Source organism: Juglans regia, chromosome 15, assembly GCF_001411555.2.
Source record: "Juglans regia cultivar Chandler chromosome 15, Walnut 2.0, whole genome shotgun sequence".
NCBI classification, from domain to species: Eukaryota; Viridiplantae; Streptophyta; class Magnoliopsida; order Fagales; family Juglandaceae; genus Juglans; species Juglans regia.
The window spans coordinates 19,232,302-19,259,847 of NC_049915.1; the positions used below are offsets into that span (position 1 = coordinate 19,232,302).

General features: G+C 36.1%; 3 protein-coding genes across 4 annotated transcripts; 2 read left to right on the forward strand and 1 right to left on the reverse strand.

The window, feature by feature from the left end:
• The first annotated feature begins 1,053 nt into the window (after window positions 1-1,053).
• On the forward strand, window positions 1,054-5,021 carry LOC108993239 (1-acyl-sn-glycerol-3-phosphate acyltransferase BAT2, chloroplastic-like). Of its 2 annotated transcripts, none has more exons than XM_018968085.2 (8): window positions 1,054-1,220; window positions 1,303-1,346; window positions 1,793-1,865; window positions 2,441-2,626; window positions 2,720-3,123; window positions 3,299-3,400; window positions 3,858-4,158; window positions 4,690-5,021. In XM_018968085.2, exons 1-7 carry the CDS (start codon window positions 1,175-1,177, stop codon window positions 4,068-4,070), a joined length of 1,068 nt encoding a protein of 355 aa, XP_018823630.1. In that variant the 5' UTR covers window positions 1,054-1,174; the 3' UTR covers window positions 4,071-4,158; window positions 4,690-5,021. The 2 variants fall into 2 exon arrangements, with proteins under 2 accessions (XP_018823630.1, XP_018823631.1); XM_018968086.2 differs by having other exon boundaries at window positions 1,055-1,220; window positions 4,706-5,021.
• A 1,243-nt stretch (window positions 5,022-6,264) lies between these two features.
• LOC108993172 (probable cyclic nucleotide-gated ion channel 5) lies at window positions 6,265-21,056 on the forward strand. Its single transcript, XM_035685735.1, has 8 exons — window positions 6,265-6,483; window positions 12,090-12,172; window positions 13,146-13,728; window positions 14,846-15,058; window positions 17,290-17,567; window positions 18,874-18,985; window positions 19,455-19,691; window positions 20,134-21,056. Exons 2-8 carry the CDS (start codon window positions 12,117-12,119, stop codon window positions 20,833-20,835), a joined length of 2,181 nt encoding a protein of 726 aa, XP_035541628.1. The 5' UTR covers window positions 6,265-6,483; window positions 12,090-12,116; the 3' UTR covers window positions 20,836-21,056.
• A 780-nt stretch (window positions 21,057-21,836) lies between these two features.
• On the reverse strand, window positions 21,837-25,843 carry LOC108993212 (transmembrane 9 superfamily member 8-like). Its single transcript, XM_018968043.2, has 7 exons — window positions 25,607-25,843; window positions 24,361-24,525; window positions 24,155-24,264; window positions 23,937-24,045; window positions 23,721-23,833; window positions 23,427-23,580; window positions 21,837-23,330 (listed from the first exon to the last, which is right to left on the reverse strand). The coding sequence occupies exons 1-7, from the start codon at window positions 25,718-25,720 to the stop codon at window positions 22,173-22,175; spliced, it is 1,923 nt and encodes a 640-aa protein (XP_018823588.1). The 5' UTR covers window positions 25,721-25,843; the 3' UTR covers window positions 21,837-22,172.
• Between the last annotated feature and the right edge of the window lie 1,703 nt (window positions 25,844-27,546).

Below are 27,546 nucleotides of genomic sequence, written 5' to 3' on the forward strand. Positions count from 1 at the left end.
TTTATACCAGAACAAAGCAAACTTAGTGAATGTCGTCACTTTTTCCTGCCTTGAAAACGTGGTTCCGAGGAAATCAAGTCATGCTGCAGAGCGATTCTATCGCCATATGGAAAGTAATACAAAACAATTGACACCACTTCACTCGTATTCATTACACTTCAAAATCAAGGGAATTTCACTGTAGCTACCATAATCATAGATGTCTCGAATCAAAATCTTTTGTTGAATCGCAACCATGTCGATACAGTACAGTAGTGCGTGAAACGTGAAATGATATTTGTAGTTTAAGGTTTGGATTTAGAGATAAGTTGAGATGGGTTGAGATGATTTGTAAATAATAGAATAAAAGTTAAATTATTTATTATATTTTGTGTGAAAATTTAAAAAAGTTGTTTTGAGATTTGAAAAAGTTGAATTGTATATTATATTTTGTGTAAGAATTTGAGAAAATTATAATGATGAATTGAGGTGGGTTAAGATGGATTACGAATACAAACGAAGCCGCCTGCGTTTGAATGTTGAGCTCAGATAAATTGGATTGAATTTTTTATGAATAATAGTAAGTTAAGTAGTTGTAAGAATAATGTGGAGCCTATCTAAACTGAGTTTGAAATGTATTTGAATGTTAAGATGAGTTTAATACTTTTTATAAAAAATTAAAAAAGGTTATAAATCTCACATATAAAAATGTTTTAAGTTGAAAAAGGTTGTAGATTTCATATTTAAAAAAATTTTAAATTATGAAGAGTTTAATAATTTAAAAGTTAAATATTTAAATATTAAATTCAATTTAAAATTATATTAAACTCGGATAAGCTCAGCTAGCTAAATTTAACAACCAAATTCATTAAGACGTGCAAAATTCACGTCATTTTTTTTTTTTTTTTAAACATGCGACCGTTGTACTGGGGGAGTTTTTCGAGCATGAATGGTAAATGGAAGTTCAATTTTCTGACTTTAAATAATTCTATAATTTGGATTTCCAGATATAGACATACGAAATGTCGAAGCTACGGACAAGTGGGTATTTTCGTGCTACCGTTTATGTAAACGGTGTATGAACAGCACCTTGGAATTTGCAGTCCCAATTCACCGTTAACACCACACCCGTCCCGTCACCTTCGTTCGTACTACCTTATTTGTTAAGCGGGCCACAGAGAGAGGGATTTCATCGATGGAAGTCGCTTCCGACCCACCACGCACCATACTCCATCATTTTGGTCTGTTCGCTTTTTCTTTATCCGAACTATGCGTTTGTCTTTTTCAGTTTCTGAATTGCTCGCTCTTCATACAAATTTTCAGGTTTTAAGGAATCGAGATCTTTCGCGGCATCGTCATTTTTTCCAGTAATTACTTATCTATTCACTGTGTATTTTATTTATTTTCCCCGTGTTTGTTTCCTGAGAAAACGAACTTGGGGTAGTCTTACCTGGTTTGACTGTTTCTTATCAACCAAGCAAAATACTGCATGTTTTTTTAATAGGAGAACACTTTCGATTCTTATAGGTTTTGGTTGAGAACGTTGTTCTAGAATAAATATCAGGAAAATGATTTTTCCCCATAAAATATCGTTTTAGGATCGTAAAATTAGATCAATATCCTAGTCCTATCACTTAGCTGACCTAAATCATTATTCCTGCATTTTGCGATTCCAATTTGAATGATCTTCCTACGCAGCATATGTTATCCTGAATTTCATGTTCATAAATGTTTATTTTGTGTTTAGCGATATTGAGAAAAGCAATTTTTTTTATACTGGTTCTATTTACATAAATTTGGTTCCATGATTCAGTCATGCAGTTATAAAGGACTTTACACCGTATGCCCTCCACATAAACATGCAATTTCGATAAATTCTACGAACTGTAAGTAAATCTATCTCTAGCATTTAATCATACCATAGAACGTAGATAGTCTTCATGCCCAAATAAATGAGCAATGACATGCTGCATTTCCAGTTGATATTCGTTTAACAATAATTTGTTTTAGCCTTTCTCCGTTTCTGGCGTAAAAGGACCTACCTTCTTCTCATTTTTTTTATTTGCTTGATCACAGACAGTATCATTTATTTCATAGGGATGAGTTTTTAGACTTCCTAATCGTTCCCCTTGCAAGCTATGCTTTATCATCACAGCAGAGTAAAATGTACATTTTGATGCTTATCTTCTTGTGTTGATTCCCTGCTTGCTGCAATTTATGGGTGGTGGAGAGAAGCTGTTATGTTCTGACCTTTGTAACAAATTCTTGAAAAACAGAGTCCCCTTTGTTTTTTGGCTTAAGTATGAACCGCACAAAGTCTTTTCTGAGACTATAGATATAATCTTCATTGTTTTGTGGAACATGTATTGTGATATTCAGTATTTCCTTCTATGAAGTCTGATGTCATTTAGGGAAACATAATTTTTCCAATCTTTTTGATTGTGAGCCTTCTCTTTTGCAGCTGCTCAAAGTAGCTATTTATCTGTTCCAAGGAAGTATGTCAGTTTGTCGCGGCACTATTTTAAGCCAAAGGAGGATTTAAATAGACCGTATTATGATAATAGATTGCATAACGGAAATAGATACGTAGTTGTGAGATCTGAACTTGCTGGAACTGGGAACTATGATGCCGAGTACCCATTATCAGGTTTCTCCTTAAATCATTTTCTGATATTAACCATGTTTATATATTTAAGCTTATGAGCCTAATCTTTTCCCTTTTAACATCTTCAAAGTGCAGAACATAAGTTGGGCTCAAAAATTAGAGGAATATGCTTTTATGCTGTCACTGCTTTCAATGCCATCTTTCTGTTTGTGCTGATGCTGGTGGCACATCCATTTGTTCTCTTGTTTGATCGATACCGAAGAAGATTTCATCATTTCATTGCCAAAACTTGGGCAACTTTCACTGTCACTCCATTTCTTAAAATCGAGTATGAGGGATTGGAGAATCTGCCTCCTGATATTCCTGCTATATATATATCCAACCACCAGAGCTTTCTAGACATCTATACTCTTTTCACTCTGGGCAGAAGCTTCAAGTTCATCAGCAAGACTTCAATATTCCTCTATCCCATTATTGGTTGGGCCATGTTTCTGATGGGTACCATTCCTTTGAAGCGCATGGACAGCAGAAGCCAGTTGGTAATTCCTTTTCTCTCATAAATTGTTTCTTATTGCAGTTGTCATTTAGTATTTCTAGGTTAGATGGAACACAACTATGCAATGGTAAAATCTTATTTCTATCTTTCCTGGTGAATTGTTATTGTCTTACTCCCAAACTATGATTATGGAACTCTGTTGGCTTTTTCTCTTGTAGAACTGTCTTAAGCGATGCATGTATCTTATAGAGAAGGGGGCCTCTGTCTTCTTCTTCCCAGAAGGAACACGGAGTAAAGATGGAAAATTAGGTGCTTTCAAGGTGAGTTCGTATCAGTGTTCTTTATCATCTGTGTGGACTGATTTGACCTTTTCCTTTAGGGAAATCAGAAATTGAAATTCACATGCTTTGTTTGGCTGCTGAGGATCATGTCAAAAAGGAAATACACATAGTACTTTCCTTTTCTCTACGAGCAAATGGATCATTAAGTTATAGTCCTATCATATTTCCAACTCACGTGCTTTTTGATGTGCTTTGGTACTTTTTATTGCTGCATGCAGAGTGGTTACATCTGTGGCCAGTGTGAGTACCACACAAGGATCTATGCAATTTCAGAACATGTTTAGTTATTATTTCCAATTTGGCTCCCATCTGTTCATTCTCTCTCAATTTACATTACCTTCTAATTTTTATGACAAGGATGCCCCAATTTGGAAGGACTGTTGGAACTCTCATATTTCCTCTGAAATTTCCTGTTTTATCTTTCTGGTGTATGTAGAAAGGTGCATTCAGTGTTTCAGTAAAAACCAAAGTGCCAGTGGTACCTATTACCCTCAAGGGAACTGGGAAAATCATGCCTGCAGGAATGGAGGGTATCTTGAATTTTGGTTCCGTGAAAGTTGTTATCCATAAGCCTATGAAAGGAAGTGATGTAGACGTGCTATGCAATGAGGCTAGAAACATAATTGAAGATGAGCTCAATCGCCGATGACAAGATATCTGATGCAGGAACTTCTCTTTTTATTGCAAGGGCTTAATACCGAATCCTTAATGTGGAATCAAGAAAAAGAAATCGGAAGGTATAAATCAATTAAGTTTTTTGTCTGGTTTAACCATAACCAATAACCATGTCACGTGAAAAGTAAGGATCTTTATTTCCAATCAATATGACTCGTATGTAATCTTGTATGTAGGCTTATGGCTATATCACAAATGATGGAAGTATTGTATGCAATCTTTTTTGCTTTCTTTTTTCTTTTTTCCTTTTTTTTTTTAAAAAAAAAATAAGGGAAATAGAATATTATATGATCACGGAGGAGTCTACCTGAATTCAGTATTTCTATTTTTGGAACCTGAAACAATGTTGAACTTTCAAAGTTGGTTGAATCACGAATGTTGCCCAATAAAGGATGGTTTGACTGGACTGATTGCACTTTATATAGAAAGTATCAAATGAAACTATATCAATACTCATTTTATTGAATGTTGCCCATCTTGTTTTGTGAAATTTACTTCTATATCAATACTCATTTTTTCCCTTTTCAATCAAGATGCTAGCGTCGCTGCTTTGAGATAAACATACGGGTGCTTGTATCTCTCTTTTTATGTAGGCTGTGTGTATTGCAGAAGCAGGTCATCGGCTCAAGTTCGAATTTCTTGTGGCTCTAATAGCTCTTAGTTTCGCCTGTCAATGAAGGCATTTAGAGCTCTCTGATACATTTATTGATTTCATAAGAGGGGGGCTTTCTTCAGCAAAGGTTGAGGCATTTTGAGGTGGTTTTCAGAGATATTGCATACATTTGCTTAGCTTATAAACAGTGATCTCTCTGACTCTCTGCACTATGAATGGTGACAGACCAGCAATTGGCTCAATTGTTTATGTAATTCTGTTTTTAAACACTGCATCCAAAAGATATGCAGTATTTACTGGCCATCTATGCTACTTTTGATAGTCCATTTCGTGGCCTATTGCAGATAAAAAATAACGATATTGAAATCTAGGAAATTATACATACGGTATATGGTAAAGTTGAATAAATAGGTATGTTCCTAATCAACATGAAACCGGATTCAACGCAACTCTTTGATAAATTCAACCAACTTAGCTTCCTGGAATGTTCAAATAACAAGTTGTGAGTGGCATGAATTTACCCATGAATAAAAGAAAAAGAGTTTTGCTATTCACAAGCCGGTATTTTAACACTACTTATAACGGTTCTATTAGAACCTAAAAAAAATAAAATAAAAACATTAATTATTTTTTAACATATACTTTCCACATCAGTGATTGTTGGGTGTACAAAAAATAAGACTTTTAAATAAATTTTTTTTAAGAAAAGAAATGTGCACATCAATTATGAGTTTTTATTCAAAATTTATTTATTTATTTATTTATTTTGTCGAGAGAGATAAGAATATAAAATGGAATGCTATAGCATTTTATTAGATATTTAATGCTATTTGAAAAAAAAATTCCTATTATTATTTAAGGCTACAAGTCGTGACAAAAAAAAATTAAGAAATCTCTAATTTTAAAGAATTACTTACATTTTCCAAAAAAATAAAAGAAAAGAAAATCTGCCGGCTAAACAAAGTTGAAGGAGTTACATATCCGATGCAGCTGTTGATAAAATCAACAACATTATTCTTTGAAGGATATTACCAAATTATTGCCAAATTATTTCCTTGTTCGATTCAAACTTCCTTGGTCATCCTTGATCGAGTTTGACCAATACTTTTTCTTTTTCTGTCTTTCCCATAAAATATATCAACAACTATTTTTTTTTTTTTTTTTTTTGAATTTGATATTTTTAAGCGTAAAGTAAATAAGCGCTGCGTAATTCCTTTGATAAAAATTAGTAAATACAGAACCTATATATATAAAAAAATATTTTTAATATTAAACCTCACTTTTTATGAAAAGGATCGCATAAACTTAGATATTTTACAACTGTGTCTAACATTACTGATTTATTTTATCAATATTTTTATATTTAACATAAATTTTAAAAATTTTATACATTTTAATATTTAACACGTCACCGCGTAGGATTACGTCAATAAAATTGCAAAGTTAGCATTTTTCCTACATGGTTTCACATATTACATCTGACTACGCGGCGCCGGCTACTGAATGGTCAAATTGGAATTTAACTGCGAGAACAAATAACAGGAACCGTAAAAACCAGACCCTGAGACATTGCCAGTTAGCACCAACCATACTACCCCGGAAACAACGGATATAGAGGCCGATGCAGTAATTTCTCACTTGGATTGAAAATCCTTGACTCCACTACTTTCCTTTTCCTCCATTTTTTTCTCGGGAAAATATCTCTCTCTCTCTCTCGATCGAACTATTTCTTACCAGCTCAGACGATGAAGTAATTTAGCTCAACAGATACACTGTATGTCTTTTTCTATCCAATCACAGTTGCTACCGTATATAGATATGTGTGTTTTTGCTTACATATGTAGTTTTTCTGAAAATAGAATTTTGCATCGGATTTCGAGTTTTGAACGTTGCGTATTGGGTGAGCGTTATTTTGTTGTAGATTTTGGAGCTGTTTTGGGAATCTGGAGGTTTGGAACAACATATTCTTAATCCTATGTTTTGAGTTTTTTGGTCATAATCACTCATGTTGATGCCTTCTCCTTTTCCTTCTAGATACAATTCATGAAATCCGACCGTCAACGCTAGAGCCAATACTGGCTTATGCTTTTAGGAATTGGGAAGCTAAGAAATCGGATTTGTCAGCATACGATTGATATTTATTGTATTGAAGTGGCTGTTTTGTGTGCTGCAGTGTTAGCATGGATAGATTTTTGGTACCAAAAAGATAAAAAGTGGCGGAATCAAGTTAATTTGAGTTTCTTGGAAATTATCTTGTAAAAGTTTCGGCTTTTTAGTTGATAAGATCACTGAAGAGGATGAAATCTGATGCGGTTTGGTAGCTTAGTTGGCAGCAAAATGGGTGTTAATAAAAATAGTTTTGGCTTCTAGATAAGTGCGCTGCTACTAATATTAAAGCCATCTGAGGGTCTAAGAGGGAGTGTAAAAAATTGGAGTTATTTTTTATGATGAGTTGCACCAGCAAGTGCTATAAGTTTGGAAATAACCAAACTAGAAGGATATCAATCATAATGATTTGATCAAATGATGGGTGCTTAGGCGATTGATTTGAGTGATTGGTATACGATTGTGGAAGAAGGGTTTCTCAAGAAGTGAGATTGTCCTTGGCCAATTGAGATGTAGTAGACGATTCATGATTGCTTGTTCTCATTGGTGTTGCAGCTTATTAGCCTACTTTTTACTTTACCTGTCATTGGCAAGGAACTTTCTTGTTAAGTTTTGATAGTTATGCTTCTTATTGCTCTAATGCTAGTTTTGAAAAGAGCCTAAATGCCACCTTTTTAGCCCTCATTCCTAAAAAGGTGGGATCTAGGGATGTGAGGGACTATCGCCCCATTAGCCTCGTGAACGGGATGTACAAGATTCTTTCCAAAGTGTTAGCAAATAGACTAAGCTCGGTGGTGGAAAAATTAATCTCGAAGCCGCAAAATGCGTTTGTCAAAGGTAGACAAATCCTTGACTCGGTTCTTATTGCAAATGAAGTTTTGGATGGTCGGCTTAAGTCTAGAGAGCCTGGGCTACTTTGCAAGCTAGACATGGAGAAAGCTTATGATCATGTCAACTGGAAGTTCATTCTTTATTTACTTGAAAGATGTGGTTTTGGGGGGAAATGGCAGAAATGGATAGAATTTTGTATCACTTCAGCTCGTTTCTCCATCTTGGTAAATGGCTCTCCGGTGGGTTTCTTCAACTCCTCTCGAGGCCTGAGACAGGGAGATCCGCTCTCCCCTCTACTTTTTTTATTTGTCATGGAAGCTCTCAGTAAGATGATTGAGGGGATGGTGGATGGTGGGTTACTCCAAGGTTTTTCGGTAGGGAATGGTGTTCTTAACATTTCTCATTTGTTATTTGCTGATGACACACTTATTTTTTGTGGTGCACACCTCGGTCAAGTCCTAGACTTGAGGGCGTTACTCCTTTGCTTTGCGGTAGTGTCAGGATTGAGCATTAACCTCGCTAAGTCGGAAATAGTGCCAGTGGGGGTCGTCCCCGATGTGGAAAGTTTTGCTTCTACCTTGGGTTGTAAGATATCTTCTCTTCCTATGAAGTATCTTGGTTTACCGTTGGGTGCCTCTTTTAAATCTGAAAGGATTTGGAATGATGTAGTCGAAAGGGTAGAGCATAGATTGGCTGCTTGGAAGAGGCTTTACTTGTCGAAAGGTGGTAGGTTGACTTTGATTAAAAGCACTCTCTCTAACTTACCCACCTATTTCTTGTCTCTGTTCCCGCTTCCTACAAAGGTGGCTAATAGAATTGATAAGTTACAAAGGGATTTTTTATGGAGCGGTTTGGGGGAAGAGTTCAAATTCCACCTGGTTAATTGGTCTACAGTTTGTACCCCAATTTCTGGGGGAGGTTTGGGGATTCGCCACTTGCTGAAATTCAATCAAGCCCTCTTGGGTAAGTGGTTGTGGAGGTTCCAAAATGAAAGAGAGGCTTATTGGAGGGAGGTCATAGTTTCTCAGTTTGGGGAAGCTTGGGGAGGATGGTATTCGAATGAGGTTCGAGGCACTTATGGAGTGGGTTTATGGAAAAACATTAGGAGTTTTTGGGGGACATTCCGTGAACAGGAACTTTTTGTTGTAGGCGATGGTTCGCGTATCCGTTTTTGGTTTGATATATGGTGTGGTAACCATTGTCTACGAGATACTTTTCCTACCATCTTTGCACTTGCAAGAGATAAGGAGGCATCGCTTGCCCTTCTTTATTCTTCAGCAAATGGCACCCCTCAATGGAATATTGACTTCATTAGGGCAGCCCATGACTCGGAATTGGAGTCTTTTACGGAGTTTTTTGCGGCTTTATATTCTGTAAGTATTCCAGGAGGCTCCGGTGATAAGTTGTATTGGAATCTTTCTAAGAAAGGTATCTTCTCGGTCAGTTCCTTTTATCAAAAGCTTACGAACCCCGGTTTGTCTATATTTCCGTGGAAGAGTATATGGAAGACGAAAGCTCCTTCAAAAGCAGCCTTCTTTGTCTGGTCAGCGTCTTTGGACAAGATTCTTACCATTGATAATTTGAGGAAACGACGGGTCATTATTCTAGATTGGTGTTGTATGTGTAAGAAGCAAGGGGAGTCTGTCGATCATTTGCTTTTACACTGTGAGGTGGCTAAGGCTGTATGGGATGATGTTTTCTTAAGAGTCGGACTGTCTTGGGTTATGCCTTGGAGATTGGTGGATTTCCTCGCTAGCTGGACAGGACTACACGGAGATTTTCAGGTAGCGGCAATTTGGAGATTGGTACCAATATGCCTGTGTTGGTGCATTTGGAGGGAGAGAAATGCTAGATGTTTTGATGATCAAGAGAGAACTAGGGACGAGCTTAAAGTTTTCTTTTTTAAGACATTGTTCCTATGGGCGGGGGCTATAGTTTGTAACGGACGTAGTGTCCATGATCTCCTTCTTTCTATTGTTTCTTCTAGTTAGGTGTGTTTTCATGTATACTTCCTGTGTACCTGGGCTATGCCTATTTTTATGAATATATTATCTTTGATTACCGATCAAAAAAAAAAGTTATGCTTCTTATTGCAATTGGAGAATCTGGATCTGCAAGTGGCCAGGGATGAAATGTGGTGTTGCAATATCGCAGTTTGGTGCTTATAAAGATATGGTCATTTATCCAGGTCATTGTTTCCCAAATCCTAGCATGTTATATTGTGTCCTTGCTGATGGACTAGGTGCATGAGCACATAGGTGGTCATTTAAACTAGATCTTGTGCAATTGCTTTACCCAATTCATGCGTTGTCCACACTATCTAGTCTGTGGACAAAGAATAATTGAGGGCCATCTGGCTTGAAGATAGAGGTAGAAGTACAAATTTTGTTATCCTGCACATAAAAGAGCTAACTTTATTGGAAATGGAAACTACCGTTTTCTTAGATGAGAAGAATTATGTAAAGGAAGGGATATACAATATTATGAGACTCTTTATACATTTTCAGTTTTGCGGAGACCTTGTGTGGATTTGCTGATAAATGAGAATAGTGAGTTGTTAGACAATGGGTTATTTAGACATCTCATAGGAGAATCTTTATACATTTTCGGTTTTGTGGAGACCTTATGTTCATTTACTTCCTTTTTAGCTAATAGATGAGGAGAGTGTGTCATTGGACGATGGGATAATTAGACATTTTTTAGATAGGCTGCTGGTGAAGAATGGAATCATGTAGTAGTTTTCTGGGAAAATTTTGAATGCTGCTTTTCATTCTTCTGTTGAACAAAGTGGTGGCTTGAGCAGAGAATACCATAGGCCTATTAGCTTGGTGGAATGTTTTTGAACTTTTGGCTTAGGCGCTGGCTAGTTGGTTGAGAGAATGACGGTAACCTGGTGTCTCAAAAAATTCCTTTGTTGAGGGACAAAAGTTGGATTTTGTTCCTAGAAAAAGTACATTCTAAGTGATTATTTTCTCGTAATTATTGGGAATGAGTTTAAGTAGCACAATATGATCGGTGACTGTAGGGATAAATTGTAAATTGGATAGAAAGCATGTGAAAATGTTAATTAGGACTATCTAGTGTGAATGCTAAATGAGTTTGACTTTGCATAAAAGGGAGAAAGTAAATTTTGGCTTTTACTGGTTGGCTAGCTAACTTCATTTGATTTTGACACTTGTAACGTATGAGAACTAAAGCCATATTTCTCATTTGGTAACTGGATGCTCTCTGTTGATGCGGTAATCTATCAAACAAATAGGTTGTGTGGACTTCTGAAACATTATTTGGGAGAGATAAGATTCTTAGAAAAGTTTTCGTTTCCATTTTCAGTCTCTCTTATTTCTCCAGGTATATGTATGTGGTACTTGCATCAACTCAATACTGTAATTAGCTTGGAATTCTTAGGTCATCACTAGATACAGAAGTTGAGAGTATGCCTGTATGGCTGGCTGCTTGGTAATAACTTTATCATATAGTCCAAGCATCTTTTTTTTTTTTTTTTTTTTGATAAGTAATAATTTTATTCAAAGAAATAGGCATAAGCCCAAGTACACAGGACGTATACGAAGGAAACACCTACAACTTCCAAAAACAAAAAGAAACTGACACCAGAAAACTAAAACAGATGCAGAAAATAATCCACCATTACAAAAGCTTTAGCTCAAGAACTCAATGTACTCAAGAAAAAATCCCTAAGATCTCCCAAAGGGCGTTCTTTATCTTCGAAGCATCTCCCATTTCTTTCAAGCCAAATGCACCACATAAGACAAAGAGGAATCATCTTCCAAACCCTCACCGCCTTCTTGCCGCCCTTCAAACCCTTCCACCCTACCAATAAATCCACCACTTCTCTAGGCATTACCCAATGTAATCCTGTCCAACTCAAAACCTCATTCTACAAGAATCTTGTCACTTCACAGTGAAGAAAAAGGTGATTTACAGATTCTCCATCCCTTTTACACATGACACACCAATCAGCAATAAACATACCTCTTCTTCTAAGATTATCAGTAGCCAATACTTTGCCCAAAGAAGCCACCCAACAGAAAAAAGCAACCTTAGAGGGAACTTTCACTTTCCATATACTTTTCCAAGGAAAAACACAACTACTTTGGCTTGATAAAATTCTGTAATAAGTAGAAACTGAAAATATAGCATTTCCAGCAGGAATCCACACCATTCTATCCTCTCTTTCTAGCACCAACTTTGAGCTGTAGAGTTTAACCAGCAGAGCCTTAACTTCATCCACTTCCCAATCATTAACGTCCCTTTTAAAAATGATATTCCATTCAACCTTGTTGCTGATCCCTTTTAAAGTCCAAGCATCTGCGCTGATCCGATTGATTTGTTGCTGATTGGTTTGCATTTTAATTTTTTTTTTTTTGGATTGGATAAGTAATAAGAAATTTTGCATTTTAATATGAGTTATTTTGTTGGTTGCAGATGGTTTTATGTATTCAATTGTGAAGAATGGATCGCGATTACAAAACACAATACATGGGTGGCCAACGCGAGAAGTTTGTCAGGTATGAAATATAGTTCTTCGCACTATTATGATAGTAAAATTGTGGAGGAGAAGAAAGTTAAGCTGTCTATACGTTTATGTTTACTAGGTTTTTGCAAGTTTTATGTTATGACATTGCTGGGTGCGCCCTCCCCCTCCCCAAATTTTTTTTCCCAGTTATTTCTGTAGTTGGCCAAAGATTATGCACGAATCATGATGGTAGAGATAATCTTTTCTAGCTCTGTTGTTTTTTCAATTTCTAGTAAAATTCATTGCTTTCTTTCACATATATTATTCAAATTTGAAGTTGAGGAAGATGTCACATTTGCTCTGATTATTACTTTAATTGTTTTAAAGAATCAAATGAGTCCCTTATTTTTAGAATGTAACTGCTTCAATTTAATGATGTCTTGCGATTTATTGCATGTTATCTGTCATTTTATTTGATGAACTATGTTCAGGTTTATCCAAAATTTCACAACTCATAGGATGTGTGCAAGGCTTTATGTTTCAATGAAATTTGAAACTTCAAAATTTCTTTTCAATTCAATAGTTTTCTACCGTTTATGGCTTTAACATTATACAACTTTTGTTACTCTTTTTCTCCCGAGTATATATGTTTTGATCTTGTTTTCACTGAATTAGATACAATTCTAGTAACAAAAAAATTCTTGTATGTTGCTTCAATCACACAAAGGATTGTAATTGATTTCAAGAAGCAGGGTTATTGTCCCCTACTCTGATGCTAGCTTTATTTCCCCTCTATTTAATGCGATGAAAACTTAAGGCTGATGTCTGGGCATTTCGATTCAATCAGATCACATCTCAACTGGGTATATATATTTTTAGGTTGTATCCATACAGGATTCTTGGTCCTAACAGGGAAAGGAGAGAAACGGATAGTATATGAGCTGTATGAGCTACATTTTTTTAGCCGCTACACTATAGAAAGTATCTTATTTTCTGCATGAAGGCCCTGTATTTTTATTTTTCAGGTTGGATGACTTGGACTCTACATTATCATCGTCTTCTGATACTGGGGTGAATAGATGTGGATTTGATGTTGAGGGCTTTCGCCGTACTGCTCATGCAAGAGATGGAACATCTAGATCATTTAAGAGAGGAATGAGAAAGGGATCTGAAGGACTTAAATTGATTGGTCGATCACTTAGATTTGGGGTTTCTCGGGGAGTGTTCCCAGAAGATCTTAAAGTTTCAGAGAAGAAGATATTTGATCCGCAAGACAAATTCCTCCTTTTTTGGAATAGACTCTCTGTAATATCATGTATTTTGGCTGTATCAGTGGATCCCCTTTTTTATTATCTTCCTGTTGTTAATCAATCATCAGATTGCATGGGTATAGACAGAAAGTTGGCGATCACAGTGACTACATTGCGGACAATTGTTGACGCTTTCCATCTTATTCGCATGGCTCTCCAATTCCGAACAGCTTACATTGCCCCATCCTCTCGGGTTTTTGGACGGGGTGAACTTGTGATTGATCCTGCACAAATAGCCCGACGATACCTGCGGCAGTACTTTATTGTTGATTTTCTTTCTGTGCTACCCCTACCACAGGTTTAAATGTTCACACTACTCAGATACCATTTATTTATGCACTAGGCTGCATGGTTCCACCTCATTCATATACTTCTGGCTCTTAAATTTGGGCACATTTTTCATCTTTGTTTATATGTTATGGACATGTTACAAATGTAGTGCCAAATGTATCAAAATTAGTTAAGCTGACTGTTGTTCTTTATGATTTCCATGTCAACTATACTTACGAAAAAGTTATTTCCATCTCAAATATGTAGTGTATCATCATTACTCAACGGTGTTCCTTTTATTTTCTATTGCAGTCATACCAAAATGATTTGCATTTTCAGTTTTCTAATGAAGTGTTTTATGAATTGTTAAGTAATTATTATTTTTCCCATGTATTTTTGCATGTTAATAATGGCATCATCTCCCTACTCTATTCTATAAATAGAATAGAGAGGTATTCTAGAGTGTAAGAGATCCTCATAAAAAAAGAGTGTAAGAGATTACCAGAGGGGTGAACTGTTGGAAACTTAATAAATATTATTTGAAAATATTTGCTTTTGCTGATTAACATCTTGTCTATTTCTTTTGTTAAGAGAAGTATAACAGTGGTTGAGTTTTGTTTGACTGCAGTTGCTAGACCTGTTGTTCTGTGTTTCAGCTGATCCTGTTTGTCTGTGCTGCTGTTTCTATTGGGCCTCCGGCGTGAGAGGGTGTTAGAAAAGTCACATATTTGAGAGTCATAATTGATTTATATGCCTGTTAGGCTTCTGCATTCAATGGGTTAAGCTTTTGAGATGGATGTTTAAGACATGACACTCCAAAAATATGCAGTTTCTCACATTTTAAACACCCAAAATTAAATGGTATATAGTCCCTTTTGCAGGCCTAGATGCACATATGATCTCATCACCAGAGTTCTCAGCCAAGATGTGGCTGGAATTGTTGGCCCCGATTTCATGATTGGTTGTTCACATCCAGCGAATTTGATGTCCATATTAGATGCTTTTTATTCCTGTTTTTAGATGCACAAGAGTAGATTTCAATAGAGTCCTGAAAAGTCTGTTGGAATTATAATGCCCTACTTAAAGATTTCCAGGTGTTAGCCATCTAGAATAAATCTTTTTTCTTATTTCTCAAAACTGTGCAGATTGTGGTTTGGAGATTTCTTCAGAGGTCAGATGGTTCAGATGTAATGGCTACAAAACAGGCCCTGTTTTTCATTGTCTTGCTTCAATATGTTCCCAGATTTCTTCGAATATTACCTTTAACTTCAGAACTCAAAAGGACAGCAGGTGTCTTTGTTGAAACTGCTTGGGCAGGTGCTGCATATTACTTGCTATTGTACATGCTCGCTAGTCATGTAAGTTCCTTTTTTGGTTCGGTATTGTTTTAGCTTAGTTGAAGTCCACCTCTATGTGGACAAAATGTAGATGATACCTTACTTGCTATTATAGGTTTCTTGTGCATGAACTATTCCTGAAACCCGGTTTTAGCCTTATTTATATAAATTTATTTACGGGAAAATAGCTCTAGTAACAAGTTTTTTTTCTTGGCTTATACCATGGTAACAAGCATGTGTCGAATCCCTTTCATTCAATTTTTTCAAACATTTAATATCAGCTAAAACCAATAAAGTTGGTAAAATGACAAAAGCTCATTCTTTTCAACCAGGTAAATATTCATGATATGGGAAACATCAACAGTTGATTTCTTGCTTTAAATTTATGAAGTATTTCGATCAATTGTAATTTGAAATATGTAGAACAGAGTCAACAGTATTCATGAAACTATGAAGGTTAAAGCAAAAGCCGGGAATGAGGCTTAAAGCTGTCATGGTTTGTCAAATAAAGAAGGCAAAAGAAAGGGGATTGATTCACATCCAATGTAGCAAAGAGATGGTTCTCGAATGGATAGCCAAGGAGATTTGCCAAGAACTATTAGAGACATTTATGTTAGTTGAGAACATATTAGTCTCTAAATAAAGATTAAACAGCCCATGTCAAGATAACAACCCCGTAGTTTGCATCCTTCTCCAAAAGATTTGGTTTTGTGGTGTATCAACCCTTCCAAATCTTAAATTTGTGGAGTGTTGATTTCTTCGTTAAACAAACTACAGATTGAACATTGTTTCAAAAAGTTTGGTCATTATACTCCCATGTATCAATCTGTTGCAATTATAAGCAAGACAATTTTATTAATGATCAAAAGGCACTACCAAGTACAAAGGAGGTATAGAAGCATCTAGGTAGAAAGACTAAGAAGTTTTGGAAAAAAAATAAAAAACTCCAAGAAGATGAAGCCAGAAAATTGAAGATGTTGCCATTCAATGTTAAAGAGATTTGGTCCTCTTAGTTAGGCATTTCTTTTGCAACCCCTAGGGGTTGGCTCAAGTAGTAAGGCCCTTGGTCTTAGGGGTATGCTCCCTCTAGGTCTAAGGTTTCGAACCCTTAGGTGCAAACAATTTCTAGGGACCACATCCCATTGGTAAAAAGCCAATGATTTACCTGATCCGTGTGATGGGGACACGTTACACAAGTCCAGGGTTGAAAAACATATTGCGTTCGCACAGTCTCCGGAATTCCTTGTCATTAAAAAGCTAGGCGTTTCTTATAGATTTCTTGTTTACTTGAGTTGCTCATTTGTGCTTATTAATAAAGAATAATTACTTACATAAAAAATCAAAAAGAGGTTTGAAGAAAGATTCCTGTAGCTACTCCATATTCTTCTTGCAATTCTCGAAACTAAGAGCATTCCTCTCCCTTCAAATGCACCAAAATAAACAAATTGGGATCAAAGCCCACATAGTTTCACTGAAAAGGCTACAAAACAAACTGTTCCTCCAAAGAAGAAGGCCCATTACCAGTTATTGTATCACCCAACTCAACCCAAAAAGGTTGAAAACTCTTTCCATAGAGTACTAGCTACTGCACAATGTATTAAGGGATAAATCGTTTCCTCATCCTCTTACAAATGCAGCACCAGTTTATCACTGTAAATTGGTGTTTCCTTATGTTATCCAATTAGGATTTTCCCTAAAATTGCCTCCCAAGCAAAGATGGTCGCTTACCAAATGCTTTTCCATGGGAAATGAGGCCGCTATGTGGATACAATGCTCGGTAAAACAGCGGGTACAGGTTGCAGATCGGCTGCAATTTGTTGCAAGTCCCCTTAATTTCATTTTCTTTCAGCTTAAACTACAAATAGTTCAATGTAGTGGATTGATATTGCACATGTAAACTCCAAATATGACTGGATCGTAGCCTTTGGTGGTTTCTTCTTCCTTTCTATAGTTGCCAACTTGCTGAGTTCAGATTGTGCATTTGTTGGAATATTTTGTACCCTTCTTATGTGCCCAAATGGTTTTCTTCTTCTTTTTTCTATTTTTTCTCGTTTCTTTCAATGAGATCTTATCAAAGAAGGAAAATAATCTCATTTCATCTGAAATTTAGCTTTAATAACTTCATGTGTACCTAATTACTTTTTTGTTAAATGATTTCATTTCAAAAAAGCATCTTCAATCCTATTTAATTTCTCACATTTATGTTCTCACGTTTCTATGACACATTTTCTATCTATTTTTAATCTTTGCAGATAGTTGGGGCATTCTGGTACCTGTTAGCTATAGAACGCATTGATGCATGCTGGCAGGACGCTTGTTCCGGTGATGAAACTTGTAAGGGATCCTTGTATTGCAGCAAGCAAACCTTGGGACAGAGTTTATGGCATTCTCAGCTTAATTCAAGTTGCTTCGTCGGTGATGACTCACAATTTGATTATGGAATCTTTGAAAATGCATATAAGGTTGTCTCATCCATGAAGTTTGTCTCTAAATACTGTTACTGTTTATGGTGGGGGCTACAGAATTTAAGGTATGTTAATTTTTCAATTTTCCATCTACAAGTTGTATAAACAGGAGACTTTGTTTATTTTGCCTGGTGCAGGTTAGTTTCAGTTTGGATTTCACTTGTTGGAAATTTGCTTGTGTCCTTTCAGATTATTAATGCCAATTCTATACCGAAGTGACTTAAAATCACATATTAGTAATGGTGTTCTGCCACTGCTCATATTTCTCTAGTCATGTATATTCTTTTTTTGATAGTTACCAGTCATGTATATTCATTGATCCCCCATAAATCTTATACTGGGAAAAATTGGATTATAAGCACTTGAGGTTGCACACTTCCTTTTACATTTATACATCCAAATGGCATTTTTTCCCACACTCTTGCCATCTGGGCGCTATAGATCTCTTGTTTTAGTTATTTGCTAGGTACCACTGCATATCCACTAGAAGAGGCCAAAGTGAGTTCATATGGGATATATTCCATCGTCTGGATGAGAGTCCATCTGAGAGGTTTACAAATTTATATGGTTGTTAGTAGTCAATGTTTTTGTATACATAATACTAGCTGGTAAGTTTTAAATAGTAGATGATATAGTGATGGCATAGAAGATTACTCCGTTTATTTTAGATCTTTTAGTATGCAACTGTTCAGGCTATATGCCATTGTAGTAGTGCACTGTGATGGGTTCCCAGCCTTTCGGTTTATTTCAGTTAATTCCTTTTAGTTGAAATTAGTTGATGGAATGGCCATGATTATCTGTTTGGGCTTTTGGAAAAATATAGAAAGGACCGTAATCTCCCTCTTATAAAATCAGTTACTTTCCAACATTCTGTATGACAGAAGTTTCTCATCAATTTGTGAGGTAATTTATTTATTTTTTATTTTTTTTATGAGTAAATTTGTGAGTTAATTTATAGCTCTAGCTCCTTTAATTATTTATAATAACTTTCTTTCTTGCATCTCTCTTTGTGCATTTCTATATATCTGTGTGTCACATTTTTTTTTCAGTTTCTAACCAAACATACAGAGTTAAGGTTATCCATTCGGCATAATGCAATCTATTCAACGAGGCAACATTTTCGAACTTGAGTTGAATTGCTTGTGTGAATGTTTATTTTGCCATAGATATGTCAGTTAATCACTTGTACTTAAGGTTCCCAGCCTATTTATATACCTAAACTTCAATAGTTAGTAAAAAATGCAACCTTAATTCCTCATCCACTGATTTTGATTATAACTGAAACTATAACTATAATTAAGCTTTTCGTTGTAAGAAATCCTGATAATTGATTTCCACACTTTGAATATATTTTCCTTGGTTTTCCTATAGTACACTTGGCCAGGGACTTCAAACCAGCACCTATCCTGGGGAGGTTATATTTTCCATAGCACTAGCCATACTTGGACTCATCCTCTTTGCGCTTCTGATTGGCAACATGCAGGTAAACTTGGAAACATTTATTTTTTAAAAAGGGTACAAATTGATAAAATCATATCTTGGTTTTCTTGGTTTCAGAGTATATTGAAGTTTTTGGTAGTTATGCATTTTCATATATAGGCATCCTTGATTTGTTCAATGAAATCCATTCTTTGAGAGATGAACAGAAGATATGAACTTTACAACAAGAGCTGAATGTGAAAGATAATTGCATGGCTAACCTCATGTAGTAGTTATAATCTTCGTTGACCAAGCTCTGCTATCTAGTGCATTTGCTCCCTGTTTTTTTCCCTTGGATTTTTATTTTAGAGAGAGAAAGGGGGGGAGGAGTGAAGTTTTTTTATATTGTGGACACAAGTTTCCTTTATATTCTCTCTAAATGCATGCTTGGTTGAAATCTTACCTCTGTGGTAAAGGAGACTATGGCATGACAAGCAGAATTTGAAATTCTGGACTTTGTGCTATTATGGCAGACCTATCTTCAGTCGCTTACTATTAGGCTAGAGGAGATGAGGGTTAAAAGGCGTGACTCAGAACAGTGGATGCATCATCGCTTGCTCCCACAGGAACTTAGGGAGCGGGTTAGACGTTATGATCAGTACAAGTGGTTGGAAACACGCGGGGTGGATGAAGAGACTTTGGTTCAGAGTCTACCAAAAGATCTTAGAAGAGATATCAAGCGACATCTCTGTCTTGCTTTAGTGAGGAGGGTAAATTTCTCAACCTTTTTTATTCATGTATCTATCCTTTTTATTGTGAGGGTATTTATTTATATGTATACCTTATAACCAAACATTTCGATAATTTTATCCTTACTAAAACTGAAAAAACAAGGATCATATACTTTTTTGCAAAGCATATGAAACCCAAAATTTATAGCACAACACTTTTTGCTTGCATCACAAAGATCCAGAAGCTGATAATTTCTCAATTAATTCATGACCTTAGGTAATTTTATAAGGGCTTTCTTTAGTTGACCTGTATCTTTTACTGTTTCCCGACTCATATAAGGGCATTATGTTCTTGAAAACTTGGTATCTGTCTGTCATCTCTCCATAGGATCTGTACTTGTTGCGGTTTCCAATGGCTTCTGTTATTGGTGCTGCGGCATCTGGTTTTGTAAATGTCTAATTGTTTTGCTGGTAATTTTAGGTTCCTCTATTTGAGAACATGGATGAGAGGTTGCTCGATGCCATTTGTGAGCGACTTAAACCATGTTTATTCACAGAGAGTACTTACATTGTCCGGGAAGGAGATCCAGTTGATGAGATGCTTTTTATCATACGTGGTCGCCTTGAGAGTGTAACCACTGATGGTGGTAGGAGTGGGTTTTTCAACCGCAGTTTTCTGAAGGAAGGTGATTTCTGTGGGGAGGAGCTTCTGACCTGGGCACTGGATCCCAAATCAGGATCTAACCTCCCATCTTCTACTCGGACAGTGAAAGCTATAACAGAGGTTGAGGCTTTCGCCCTAATTGCTGAAGAGTTAAAATTTGTGGCAAGTCAATTTAGGCGCCTTCACAGTAGACAGGTACAGCACACCTTCCGTTTCTATTCACAGCAGTGGAGAACTTGGGCTGCATGCTTTGTCCAAGCGGCATGGCGTCGATATTCCAAGAGGAAGAATATGGAACTTCAGCGCAAGGAAGAAGAAGAAAAGGCAGAAAAGTTGGCAGGAACTGGCAACATTGTTGGTGGAGGTTCGTATAGTCTTGGTGCCACTTTCTTAGCATCCAGGTTTGCAGCAAACGCACTGCGTGGCGTTCATCGAAATCGGAATGCAAAGACTGCTAGGGAGTTGATGAAACTGCAGAAGCCTCCAGAGCCTGATTTTGCTGTTGATGATACTGAGTGACTTGGGATGCGTTAATTGTGATGTAAGATAACTCGTTTGTTATGCTTATGGCTGAATGTTTTTTCCTACTTGGCTTAAAGGGACCGAGTACAATGTATTATAATGCAAGCATTCAATATTTGAATAGCCCTCGTCTTGATGAGATGGGAAGAAAACTGTATATGCCTGAGTTGCTTCCTCGTTTTCCATCAAAATCTAGGAGGCAAGAGACTATTGAACTTTGAACTTCAGGCCTGCCAGACATGGTGAAGCCTGTTGCGAAGCCTTTGTGGTTGGTTACATATTCCAGATATTGTTGCAGAAATAACTGTCACCAAGTTTTCCTTTTTCCATATCCCATGATTAAAATGAATTAGCGGCATGCAAAGATAAAGTTGAATGAAATATTTTGATTGAACATGGAAGGGTGGCAAGTGGTAATAAGCTAAGAAACTTTTGAGGAAGAGTAATGCTACTTATCATCCTAATTCTCGTCATCTCATAATGTGGCATTTGATGATTGAAAATTATTTATTATATTTCACTTGTGAACCTATCATCTAATGCCACATCATGGGATGATGAGAAAATTCATGGTAAATAAATTTACTCTTCAAGAAAAACGTTGTTGGTTGCACAGAGTAGCGAGCCTTTCAATCTCAATAATTGATCTTTATACATGCGAAAACCCTGAGCGCTCATGAATCCATGATTTGTTTAAAAGATTCCTTCATTTTTGCACAAACAGAGTCTGTGTGCAAATGATGGAGATCCTACTCATGTCACGAATAAGGATTGTGAATTGTGATCAATCCGCCAATTCCATGGTTATTACACGTGCTCCAGCACCAAGGCTTGTGAGGTTGAACTGAATACACTTCTAACTACTTTGCAGTTATATCATTTGGCTCCAAAGTAAAGCAGATACTAAAAAACGTGTTGATGCCAGTATAAATACGGACCACAATATTGTGAAGAATCCAGAGGGAAGGGATGGCAGAACAAGGAAACAACCAGCAGCATTGACACAAAATAATTCCTTCTTCATTCGAAAATAAGCATTTTGGACGGGGGATTGCTTAACACCACCCTCAAATGTCTAATACAGAACAATAAGAATGAGAACAAAAAAAAAAAAAACAAAGACGTGGGGTTTGGGGAGAAGGGTGAGAACTAGAACTGCCAAAGAACCTGTATAGGGAAGACTACCAATAATAACAATTTCTGTGATTTAAAATTCAAAACTGAACCCAACTGGTAAGTTCAGAAGGATTCCCCACGATTTTACATCCCAAGTGAAACTCTGTGCTTCCTCAGGCCAGTACCGAACGGCCACTCGATCATCACTTGAAAAACAATTAATCAATCTTCACTGATGAGTAGATGAGCCTTGTGAACCAGAAGCAAGCATAGAAACCAATTGTACCAGTCAGCACGAAGAATGCATATGAGACAATTAGCATGTAGCCAAAGTACAGGATCCCAGACACTGGCTTTGTGATCTCAAGCTTTGTAAAGAAGTAGAAGGCAGCATAGAGGAAAAGGTACAGTGCTGAGGAACCTGAAGTCAAATACGACCTCCACCACCAAAGGTAGTCCTCGCTGCACAGCTGGAAGTAGCATAGTACAATTGTAATCTCGGCACAAGTGACAATAAGGATGACAAAGACAATGAAGAGGAAACCAAATATGTAATAAAACTGTTGCAGCCAAATTGAAGTGAGGATGAAAAAGAGTTCAATAAATACGGCACCAAAGGGGAGTATGCCTCCAATTAGGATAGAGAATGCTGGGTTCATGTACCAAGCCTGTTCTGGGATCTGCCTAGGGATCTTATTGGTTTTCACAGGATCCTCAACTGCGGGCTTCCTAAAACCCACATAACTACCCACAAAAATAAGGGGAACTGAGATGCCAAACCACAAGAAAACCAGCGCAAACATGGTTCCAAATGGCACTGCCCCAGAAGACTTCTGGCCCCAAATTATAGCATTCAAGATGAAGAAAACGGTAAAGACAGTTGCAGGAAACGTGACAGCTGTTTTGAGAGTGATTTTCTTCCATTCTGTTCCCTTGAACATCTTATAAAGACGGGAGGAAGAGTATCCAGCAAATATTCCCATAAAGACCCAGAGTACGAGCATGGCTGTCATCAAACCACCTCGGTTTGAGGGGGAGAGGAATCCAAGGACAGCAAAGATCATAGTCACAAGAATCATCCCAAAAAACTGGACTCCTGTCCCGACATAAATGCAGAGCAAGTCTGAGTTTGAAGGAGGCCTGAAAACATCCCCGTGCACCAGTTTCCATCCTGTCTCTTCTTGTGCTTCTTCTTGGGTCTCTAATTGATTGTACTTTGAGATATCACGGTAAAGTGTCCGCAACATGATCATAGCCACCATGCCCGAGAGGAAAAGAACAATCATCAGAGAATTAACAATTGAGAACCAGTGAATCTGATCATCGGCCATCAGAAGATAGGTATCCCACCGAGATGCCCATTTCACGTCACTCTCCTGCAACATTAAACAAGGAGCAAGATACAGAGAAGATCATAATAAAGCCAATGGACAGCAGAAAAAATAATTTCTTCATGAGGTATGATAACTGACCTGAAACTCAACATCATATGTAAATATTATTTCCTTCTTATCTTCAACCTCTTGAGGGGATTCGGAGTTGATAACTGTACGTTTTGCTTGGGGATCACAGGTTTTTAAATGGGTGCTTTTCTCATTCCATTGACCATCATATTCATGCTTGACACTGTATTTATCAAAATAATAGAATATCTTTATACAGGCATAAACTACCTCAAAGGGAGAATTATCAGAAATGATTAGAAATTTTTTTTGATAAGTAAGAAATTATTAGAAATAACATTGAAAGGAATCAAATACTCCAACCTAAATGGTTTGACCTCAAATCCAACAATCCTTGATAATTCTGTCACTGGATCTTTGTGAAACTTTACAGTAAATGCCAAGTGATTGTGGATAAAATGCTTTTCTTCCTTGCTCTGCAAATAATTAAATTTCGAAAAAGTCAAAATTGCTTATAGAACCACATTAGTAAAATTTTTGGCTTGATTGTAAAAGAATGGTAATTGCACAAGCACTTACCCCTACATATTGTCCTCTGAGACCCACACGGAAGCCATGCTGATAGACTATTGAATTCTCCTGATCAGGCCTTCTTAAAGGTACAACCAGGGGAAGATTATCCAAAATCCTGAAAAACAGGACAAAGACAATCAAAAAAATTATGCCATATAGTTAGCAAATTGCCGTCTACATACGATTATAATTCACATTCAAACTCCAATACTCTACTTCCTTACATATTCACTCGATACTCATCATCTATCTTTTCCTTGAACTCTTTTGCAGTTTTTGCATTAAGAGTTTGACGACATACAATATTGCACACCTGCGGTTCTCTCATTTGAAACTGAAACAAAAAAAAAAAAATTGTTTAGCAGCTTACCAAGCAAACACAAGAGGCTAAATGAGAGGACAAATAAATTTCCCAAAAGATCTAACTTACCACATATGGAGAGTTTTCAATGCGATCACCCCGAAGAACTTCCCCAAGATTCTCGGCACTGTCAACTATTTTCTCCGGAAGACAATAAGGAAGAGAATAGTAGGAATATGGAAGCTGAGTTTTAGTAGAGGTCAATTTGTTCACTTTCACCTTCAAGTCATTCCCCTGCAACCAATTTGACATTAAAAAAAATAAGTAATTTGACATAAATTTCTTTTTACAAGTAATTTGTCAAAATATTTAAAACTACACCAGGAGAACTAATTACACCAAATAGAGAACACATGCTGCGCACAAGATAAACCTATGGGAGGATTTATTGATCCTCATAAACGCTATTAAACATTTACCAATGTGGGAGTAGAACAGGCAAGCACAGTGAAAGTGAGCATCCAGTTTCATATGACACAAAAGTGCCTCAAAAACGGCCTTTTGGGCATCCATTATAGACTTTTCTTATCAAATATATGTAAACATACATGAGTATTCACGCTTCTTGAAGTATATCTGAGCTTCACTCTCATTAATATAATTGGGTTTCAAGGTGAGCATGCTTTATCTACACTTATGGAACCCCCTTTCGCTAAACCTTGGGAGTTGATAAGGGCACCTATAGGAGGCACCATAAATCCCAGGAGTCAAGATACAAACTGTACCTAAGCTGATTAAATCTACACAGATAGAGGAATTGGAAAACTCCAAAGAGGATGTCCCAAGAAAAAGGATCTTATAGATCCCTATTTCGAGAAATGAAGCAACTTTATGTTGAGTGTCAAGTTCGAGATTCAAATTTTGATCTTTTTATCTAAATACACTTGATGTGAATTCCTGTTTTTAATTCTAATCCATTTTTTATTTCATTTTTCTCCATGGACTGCCAAATCGTATCATTCTCGAATACAATTTAAATTTTCCGTCTTCACTTGCTCTAACTTACTCAAGAAGCAGCATTGCATGAGGAAAGAAAATCAAAGAAATGAAAGCAATAACAATCTACATACCAATTGAACATCCATTAACATGAATGTAGCTAAGTTGACAACAAAGGCAAACACCAAATATTCATACAAATCAAATAAAAAATAATCAATTACAGAAGCATATATTTTCACCAGATACTCTTTAAAAAAAATAACTCAAGCAACTTGCAGTCTACACAGATCCAAAAATAAGGTATCCAAGATCGAACCCTATATTCAAGCACAAGCACACATATACATACACACGAACATATATAAACACATACATTTTGAAAGTCTTGGGGAGCGACACCAGGGAGATAGAAGCAGTGAGCAGCATGGACGAAAAGCATTAGACTCAGACAGATCCACCGGTGAAGAGCGAGATGTCCTCTCGCCATGGCTTCCGAAGAGATCTAGATCCACCTAATTCCCTAGCTTTCTCTCTCTAGAACTCTGTCTCTGCCTCTATCTCTGTCTCTCTATTTCTCTCACTCACTGGCATTTGTGGAAGTTTTAGATCTCTGTTTGTTTAATATTCTATAAGTTAAGGGACGAGAAGAACGAGAAAATGTGGGGATATTACGACACGTTCATCTGAGCATCTGGATTTCCACCCTTCCTGCCGTCCGATCTTTTCAAACTTCGTGATGTACGGTCCAGATTAGATGAACAAATATTCATGATGTCGGTTGTAAGATGCTTCATGATTTATCTGGTCAACGTTTTACTTTTTTTTATTTTAAGAATGCTTTGTACTTTTTAACTTAATTTTAAAATATTATGATTCGGTAGAATGAAAATGATTTTAAATAAAAGTTTAAAATTAAAAAATTATTATTAGAATATTATTTTTTAATATTATTATTATTTTGAGGTTTGAAAAAATTAAATTTTTTATTATATTTTATATTAAAATTTGAGAAAATTTTAATAATAAAATAAAATAAAATAAAATGAATTAAGAGTATTTTTTAATCCAAACGGCTCCTGATTTTATTTTATGTGTTAGTCTCCAATCAATTAATATTTTTTTAATTAATTGTGTTTAATACGTTGAAGTCTAGTTCATTTACTTCTAAAAATGTTTATAATTCAATATTTTTAAGTGAGTTTCTTCAAGAACATTAATGCACATAAAAATGAGTCCTCTAAATTAAAGTAACATCTCTTAGAGCATTGGTAATGGTCTAGCCATTGTTAAGTCTAAAATTTGGTTAGAATCTTAATTTTTGGCTATAATATTAATTTTTGACTAGGTGAGTTCACATTGGACTAACCATTATAAAGTTAAAATAATAATATTATATTTTTTTTTTTTTTTGCAAATACAATTTATATATTTTTTAGATATTCATGGTTTGTAGAAATAATGTGTCTACTCTATCAATCAATAGAAATAACGTGCTTGCCATGCATATTTTACCATTCAAAGAGAGAGGGAAGTGATTAAATAATTAAATATTACTTTCCATTGTGAATAGTAGCTAGCCATATTTGAAGATGACTTAAGATTTACTATTCATCAAGTCTTAAGTTTTGGACCATTGGCTAGTCCAATGTGGAGACTTTTTCTCACATCTAGCAAAAGTTTGGACTTGCATTGACATTTAGTTAGTCCATTGTCAATGCTCTTAGAATCAATGTTTTGAATACCGTACCGGACGTCGTACCGGTCAAGGCACTGGAACGAAATATTTCGGTACCAGTACCGTTTCGAGATAGCGTTTCGGGATAACGTTTCGGGATAGTCGATATATAAATAAATTATATATATAAATTGTATTTCAAAATAATAGTCTATATATAAATAAATTATATATAAATATATATATATAAATTATAAATAGTCTAGTCTAAATTAGGGGTTAAAAAATAAGTTTGTAATTTGAAAAAATGAAAAAAAAAAAAAAAACATACAGGCCGAAATATTGGCCGGTACTGGCCGGTACAAGTCGAAATTTAGTCCGAAATAGTTGGTACGGCCGGTATTTTAACCGGTACGGAACAGATATAATACCTGTACCAGCCGGACGGCAGAAACGAAAAATTTCAGCCATACCGATCGGTACGGTACGAAATTTAAAACACTGCTTAGAATTCTTTTCATATTCTAAGATAGTAGAAGAGAGAACAGTAAAGTTTTAGTTATTATTAACTAGGTCTTATTTTTTGGCCAACAAACTGTGTTGGTCTCTTTCTTCGAACATTTCAGACCAACAAACTG